This window comes from Mandrillus leucophaeus, unplaced genomic scaffold (genome assembly GCF_000951045.1).
Source record: "Mandrillus leucophaeus isolate KB7577 unplaced genomic scaffold, Mleu.le_1.0 Scaffold212, whole genome shotgun sequence".
In the NCBI taxonomy this organism is placed as follows: domain Eukaryota; kingdom Metazoa; phylum Chordata; class Mammalia; order Primates; family Cercopithecidae; genus Mandrillus; species Mandrillus leucophaeus.
Window position 1 is genome coordinate 1,560,395 of NW_012102166.1, and position 8,096 is coordinate 1,568,490.

Below are 8,096 nucleotides of genomic sequence, written 5' to 3' on the forward strand. Positions count from 1 at the left end.
TCAGCCTCCCGAGTAGCTGGGATTACAGGTGCCTGCCACCATGCCCGGCTAATTTTTGTATTTTTAATAGAGACGGGGTTTCGCCATATTGGCCAGGCTGGTCTCGAACTCCTGACCTCAGGTGATCTGCCCGCCTCGGCCTCCCAACGTGCTGGGATTACAGGCGTGAGCCACCACGCCTGGCCATGACCAGCATTTTAAAGAGGTAGGGTTGGGGAGGGGCAGGGGAGACAATAAACATGAAATATCACTGAGAAAATACAGGTAGTGGTAAAGAAGTATTTCTGTGAAACTTTATTTCCACATACATGTAAGCATGTGCTGAATCATGATGAAAATATCTTCCTTACTATGGGTCACAGTAAAAAAAAAAAAAAAAAGTCTAAAAGCACTTTTAGGAGGTAAATGTTTGGTAAATTTATTTTTTGCTTTATTAGTTTTACATTTATTTTAATAACTCAGCGTTACATATACTATTGATATTTACTTTTTTTTTTTTTTGAGACAGAGTTTCACTCCATCGCCCAGGCTGCAGTGCAATGGTGCGATACCTTCACCTCTTGGGTCCCGCAATTTTCCTGTCTCAGCGTCCTGGGACTACAGGCGCTCACCACCACGCCCGGCTAATTTTTGTATTTTTAGTAGAGATGGAGTTTCACCATATTGGTTAGGCTAGTCTCGAACTCCTGACCTCAGGTGACCCGCCCGCCTTGACCTCTTAAAGTGCTGGGATTACAGGTGTGAGCCACCATATCCAGCCTACTTTTTAAAAAAAAAAAACTTAAATATAGTTTCACTTCAAATTTAAATACAATATGCCAGGTACTGTGGGTCGTCTGTGCCTGTAATCCCAGCTACTGAGGAGGCTGAGGTGGGAAGATCGCTTGAGGCAGGCATTCAAGACCAGTCTGGGTAACATAGTGACACCCCATCTCTACAAAACTATTTTTAAAAAACTAGCTGGGCCGGGCGTGGTAGCTCACGCCTGTAATCCCAGCACTTTGGGAGGCCGAGGCAGGTGGATCACCTGAGATCACGAGTTCAAGACCAGCCTGGCCAACATGGTGAAACCTTGTCTCTACTAAAAATACAAAACAAAATTAGCCAGGCGTGGTGGCGGACACCTGTAATCCCAGCTACTTGGGAGGCTGAGGCAGAAGAATCACTTGAACCCGGGAGGTAGAGGTTGCAGTGAGCCAAGATTGTGCCACTGCACTACAGCCTGGGCAACAAGAGCGAACCTATGTCTCAAAAAAAAAAACAAACAAAAAAAACTGGCTGGGCATGGTAGTGTGTGCCTGGAATCACAGCTACTTGGGAAGACAAGGCGTGAGGATCACTTGGGCCCAGGAGATCAAGGCTGCAGTGAGTTAAGATCGTGCCACTGTACTTATGCCTGGGCAATAGAGCAAGCCCCGGTCTCTAAAAAAAAAACCCAAATTAAATAAAGTAAGTGTATTTAAAGGAAACTATGAATTGTATAGGTGGCTCACAAATCTGGGAGTTTGGGAAACACTGCATTGGAGTCAGTGATTCCAAGGGTTCTGCCAGGGTTATCTGAATTCCCCGCTGGTGGGTCCTTGGGAATCTCTGGCTGCAGGCTGAGAGGCTGAGCTCTGTTCCCAGGATGGAGATCCTGGCCCTGTCGCGGCTGTGGGGCTGGCTGATGGCTGGGACCGCCGTTCTGACGGGGCTTGTGTGTTTCAGGAATCTGGCCAACTGTGAACGCCTCATCGAAGTGGAGGACATGATGGTGATGGGCCGCAAGCCGGACCCCATGTGCGTCTTCACCTACGTCCAGTCGCTGTACAACCACCTACGTCGCTTTGAGTAAAGCCCCTGAGCCTGGAGTGCCAAAGAGCAGCCCCAGGAAGAGGCCGGGGGTCCGCTTGCGAATCCCCAGCCAGGATGCCCCCAGGAGCCTTGCCGTTTGGTGTGAGCGCGCTGTTTGTTCTGTGGCGTGTGACCGCACTCCCCTTCGAGCCCAGCTGTGTTACTGATTAAAAGTACTGCTGAGCTGTGGTCCGACAGCGCTGATCACAGCCAAGGGTTCGGAGGAAAAGGAAAAATTATGAGAGAGAGAGAGAGAGAGAGGCATTGGTGCTAAGTAATGATCTTCCTAAAGAAATGCTTGCGTTTATAGATTCCAGAATGCTAACGTACGATTTTCCCTCTGGTGAATTCGATACATCGGCTTTACAGGGTTACAGTGATTGCCAAGTGTTTTTTTATCGAAATACCCAGAGTTTTTTACTTCCTCACGCGATTGTAGGTTCCTCTCCTCCCTCCCTCTGGGTCACTGCCAGGAAACAGACCGCTTAATCAGCAGCTTGACAAAGAAGACCGCAAGTCTTGGGAAGAAACAGTTTAATCACTCCCAAGTCCTGGGCAACAGATGACCTTCAAGTCACCTCTGCTCTCCGGGGAGATGGGAAGGCTCTCGCCTTGGTCCCAAAGCGCTGCTGTTCTTCCCAGGAGGCCCCACAAGTGTTTGGCTAAGCACAGGCTCTCGGGACTTTAACACTTTTGGGGAAGGATAGGCCCTTTGTGCTGAGACAGAGTTTTTATTACATCTTTTTTAGGGGATTTGCTGCAGATATTTATAAAAAGCAACTCCCTCTGTACCAGTGACCCATTTGTACATAAAAAAGATGTGTTGACCTTTGCTTGGGGTTTGTTATTTCTGTTTGGGAGATGGGAGTTCTGTGAATAAGAGACTTCGCACACCTTCCAAGTGAATATCCACTAAATTCCCACCCCTGTTCCTGCACTTAAATCACTGGCCTAGAAAGTTGAAGATGGCATTTGCTGTCACCTCTGAGCGTGCCTGTCTCCCGTCTCCATGCTGTGGAAGGAGCGTCAACAGAAAGTTCCCCTTGAGATCCGTCCTCTGGATGTAGACTGCAGTGTTTGCGATAAACAGTGGCCCAAGACAGCAGGGTTTGGGGTGGTCCCGTACTTGGAGGAAGCCCATCAAGGAACGTTGGTTTATTTTCACAGCTGTTTGGTGGTAGGATTTGCATCGAAAAATCTTGAGATTCTATAGAGCTCCAGCCATTAGCTTATTCTTATTCTCAGCCAAGAATCGTTGTATAATTGGGTTGGATTTTAGCCAGGCACTTCTAAACCTTCCCTATAAGGAGCGAATCTGTGTCTTCATCCCATGCAGCGGGCTCTCCACACCAGTGCCCGTGTGTCTTTGTGGGGTCCCATGTGTCCCTTGGGTGGTACATTGGGGGTGGGCAGGAGATCCCTGGGGGTGTCAGGAGGAACATGGCAGAGCCTGCAGGTGGGTGAGCAGTATTCTCTGTGGATTGGTTGGTCCAGGCTGCAGTCTTGCCCTCTCTCTGGGATTCTCCCACGCTGGAAACCATTCCCTTGCTAGCTCTCTCGTCTCTTGTAGGCGTGGGGAGGAGAGCCCTATTATTAGCAGAGACACATACCTGAATCTTAGGGTTTCGAACCTGAAGCCAATCTGGGAGCACAAGCGCGCTGTGAAAAGCATGCCTATATGTTACTGAGTCCTCACACACGTTACATAGAGCTCTGCCCACCTACCGACATAGCCATACGCTCTGCGCCTGAAACAGAGCAGATCCTGCCAGAATACAGAACAATTTCTTTTAAACTTTAGGAACGGTGTCCCTCATGCCCACATTCAGAATGGGACAGACTCGAGATTTGTTGTCGTTGTTGTTGTTTGAGGCGGAGTCTGGCTCTGTGGCCCAGGCTGGAGTGAGTGGCGCCATCTTGGCTCACTGCAAGCTCCGCCTCCCGGGTTCGCGCCATTGTCCTGCCTCAGCCTCCCGAGTAACTGGGACTATAGGCACCGCCATCGTGCCCGGCTAATTTTTATTTTTTTTTCTTTTTTGAGGCGGAGTCTGGCTCTGTGGCCCAGGCTGGAGTGCGGTGGCGCCATCTCGATTCACTGCAAGCTCCGCCTCCCGGGTTCGCGCCATTCTCCTGCCTCAGCCTCCCGAGTAACTGGGACTACAGGCGCCCGCCATCGCATCCGGCTAATTTTTATTTTTATTTTTATTTTTTGAGGCGGAGTCTGGCTCTGTGGCCCAGGCTGGAGTGCGGTGACGCCATCTCGGTTCACTGCAAGCCCCGCCTCCCGGGTTCGCGCCATTCTCCTGCCTCAGCCTCCCGAGTAGCTGGGACTACAGGTGCCGCCTCCTCACCCGGCTCATTTTTTTTTTTTTTTTTTTTTGTATTTTTAGTAGAACCGGGGTTTCACCGTGTTAGCCAGGGTGGTCTCGATCCCCTGACCTCGTGATCCGCCCGCCTCGGCCTCCCAGAGTGCTGGGATTACAGGCGTGAGCCACCGCGCCCGGCCCAGACTCGAGATTTTGAAGTTGGTTCCATGATGTTCTTGTCTGTGGTCTTTGGTGGGGGTGGGGGGTGAGGGATCATAAGAGAGTTGATGAGTTTTAAACTTGATTTTACCTCTAAGACAAAGCATGAGACGAAAATCCGTCTGGCTCTCACAGTCCTGAGCTGTTTGGAAGCCACCATTTTAGATCTGGGTTCCGCCAAAGCTCCCCGTTTGTGAGACCCAATTTCATCTTGCTTTCCACCCTGGCAGGGAGGATTTCACATCTTTTTCCCCCTTTCCCGAGAGAATTTTTTCTTGGAGCTGCTCATAAGAGTCTTCTGTTTTTCCAGATAGATTCCTTCACCTGGATTTTGTTAAAATTTATGAAGTCGGATCAAATTGGCTTGTGTGTTTCCCTGAAGTGAACGTTCCACCAGAGCCACGATGGGTTTGAGCCTTGCTGAGAGCTGATGGATATTTTTCAAGGCGAGCGAGAGCCTATACGCACTTTCTGAATATGACAAAGCACATGCTGGTGAGGGGAGACCGAACAGGCCAGGTGTTTGCGGAACAGTTTGTTAAAGCCAATGAATTTCGCAAATGTGCTAGATGATGAAAAGTTCTCAGCTTTCCCAGTTGCAGTGATCAGGACTCTGTAACTGGAGACTGGTGTGAGAGAAGATTTTATTCTCTGCCATCATGACCGGGCCTGTATGACTGCAGGCAATTGCACAGAAGACTAGAAATGCTGATTCAGTTGGTCAGTTTGGGATGGGACATCTTACCAGTCTGGCAGAACCAACTCAGGCTTGGGTTTCTCCAGCTGGTGATGGGTGACCAACTCATTCTGATGAGTTGATTACGCCTGTGGACATGGCCCACTTGATTTACTTTTTCTCCCTCTGTTAGCTGCGCTCTCCCAACCACATGATAAATGGACCCAGTATGATTATTTCTGAGCCATCTTATCTCTCTCACTTTTAAAGATTAGACTGGGTTTGCTTTTAGAGCTTTTGATCTCTTATCTCTTGGTGGTTGGACTTGCTTTGACACCAAACAGCCCTCATAGTCTTTCGAAAGAGCACCTTAAAAATTCCTAGGCTGGGCGCGGTGGCTCATGCCTGTAGTCCCCGCCCTTTGGGAGGCTGAGGCAGGACAACTATTTGAGTTTGTGGAGTTTGAGACCAGCCTGGGCAACATAGTGAGACTCTGTCTCTACAGAAAGTTTTAAAATTAGCCAGGTGTGGTGGCACAGGCTTGTAGTCCCAGTTACTTGGAAGGCCAAGGCGGGAGGATGACTTGAGCCTGGGAGGTCAAGACATCAGTGAGCAATGGCTGTGCCACTGCCTGGGTGATAGAGCGAGACCTTGTCTCAAAAGAAAGACAGAAAGAAAGAAAAATCTCTAAGACCTGCCTACTCCCTAGAAAGCACCAAATAAGGAAAAGCGCCCGGGAAGAATGCAGGTAAGAAGGCTGTGCTCTCTGAGGCATCCAGGCAGCCTTCACTGGAGGGACAAGGTCCAGACAGGTGGGATGACAAACTGGGAAGGGGCCCTGAACCAGAGGCAGGTGATATGGATGGCAGCCAGAGAGACACCAGACGGTGTTACCGTAGGTCTTGACTGTCCACCTTCATCCCCGAAGTTGATCCAGCTTTCTTACTGTCATGTAGGTGGGTGTAAAATCGATCTTTTAGGATCTGATTTTTTGTTTGTTTTTGTTTTTTTGAGACGGAGTCTCACTCTGTCGCCCAGGCTGGGGTACGGTGGCGCAATTTTGCCTCACTGCAACCTCCGCCTCCGGGGTTCAAGTGATTCTCGTGCCTCAGCCTCCTGAGTAGCTGGGATTGCAGGTGTGTGCCACCATGCCTGGCTAATTTTTGTATTTTTAATACAGATGGGGTTTCACCATGTTGGTCAGGCTGGTCTCGAACTCCTGACCTCAAGTGATCCGCCAGCTTCAGCCTCCCAAAGTGCTGGGATTACAGGTGAGAACCACTGTGCCCAGCCGGGGATCTGAGTTTCAATCACTCCCAGTAGCAAGCGTCCTTACCTGGTTTGCAGACTGAGTGGCGTTTGCGCTGCCGGGGCTCTTCCTGGCTTGCCTGCCCCTCTGGCTGTTGCTTTCCCTCCTCTGTTCATTACAGCCTCCTCTCCTCAGCTTGTTGCTCCTGTGTGCTGCGTCCTAAGCTCTGTGCTTCTTCCTCTACATTAGGGTTCGTAGCCCAGGGCTTTAGGGAGTCTGTGGATGTCCAGATTGAGTGGTTTACCTCAATTTGGTTGAGGTTGCAGTAAGCCGAGATTGAGCCATCGCACTCCAGCCTGGGCAACAAGAGTGAAATTCTGTCTCAAAAATTGCATCGTTTCTTTGATGTTTACTGGCTGGCATTCTTCAGTAAAGAAGGTCTTTCCCTCCCTCTAACTCAGTTTTTGAGTATTCCTGGAGGCCCATGGATTCTTTTGGTTTTTGTTTTTTAATTTAATTCAATGTGTTGTAATCCCTTACTGTTGTAATTTTTTTGATGCTCAAACTGTTCAGAGGGAGAAGACTTGTGTCTTTTTGCCATATCCCCATAGTTCTTTGAGCACTTTTTCATTTTATTTTATTTTATATTTTTGAGACCGAGTCTCACTCTGTTGCCCAGGCTGGAGTGCAGTGGCGTGATCTCAGCTCACTGCAACCTCCACCTCCCAGATTCAAGCGATTCTCGTGCCTCGGCCTCCTGAGTAGCTGGGACTACAGGCATAAGCCACCATGACTGGCGAATTTTTATATTTTTAGTAGCGATGGGTTTCACTATGTTAGCCACGCTGGTCTTGACTCAATGACCTCAGGTGATCTGCCTGCCTCAGCCTCCCAAAGTGAGGGAGTGGTTACAGGCGTGAGCCACCATGCCCGGCCTTTGAGCACGTTCTTGCTTTCTGGCACAAGGCACTCCAGACTGACCTTTTACTTTCCTTGCCCCAACTGTGGAATCAGTCATTTATTCAAATCCTGGTCTCTTGTGGTAGATAATTTTTTTTTTTTGCAAGATAGAAAATTTTATTTCACAGAAGCTGAAACATGCATGGGTGGTAAATAAATAGATATTAAACCTCACTAAGTAGGCAGAGAAGTGAGATATTTCACATCCATCAGATTAACAAAAATTAAAAAGTCTTTTAATGCTAAGTGTTGGCAAGAACACTGAATGAAACAGAACCTACTGGTGGGAATGTCATTTGACTCAATGATATTGGAAAATAAATTGATAATAAAGAGAAGACGCGAATATGCATTTATACCACAACTCACCAGCTCCACTTTGAGGATATGCTCTAGGGAAGTTCTTGCACATGGGCACAAAAAGATATGCACAAGAATGTTCACACTAGCAATGTTCATAATGGTCAAAAATAATAGGTAGGCTAAATGTCCTTTCACAGGAAATTCGTAAGTAGATGGTGGCATAGCCATGCAATACAATAACATAGAGGGTGAAAATTAGTGAGTGAGAGCTCCGTGTATCAGTGTGGATCGCTGTAAGACACAAAATGTTGACAGAAAAAAAAGCAATTTGCATAAGCATACACACGGATAATAACATTTCTATAAAGTGTTTTAAAATGGATATTAATACGATATATTGTTTAAAGACACAATACATATATAGTAAAATATACAAAAGTGCCTGGAAATGATAAAATGCTAGATTCCCTCATCTAGCAGATTGGAAGGAGGCTGCAGCTAGGGAAGGGGACATGCAGACAGCTTCAATTTGATTGCTAATGTTTAATTT

The 8,096-nt window shown here is 48.0% G+C and overlaps 1 protein-coding gene across 1 annotated transcript in view; it reads left to right on the plus strand.

The window, feature by feature from the left end:
* SMTNL2 (smoothelin-like 2) overlaps positions 1–2,665 on the plus strand; it is a 24,956-nt gene extending 22,291 nt beyond the window's left edge. The window contains exon 8 of the mRNA XM_011980426.1: positions 1,708–2,665. Within this exon, the coding sequence (XP_011835816.1) occupies positions 1,708–1,834 (127 nt within the window). The 3' untranslated portion in view covers positions 1,835–2,665. The remainder of the gene's footprint in view (positions 1–1,707) is intronic.
* Positions 2,666–8,096: the final 5,431 nt, after the last annotated feature.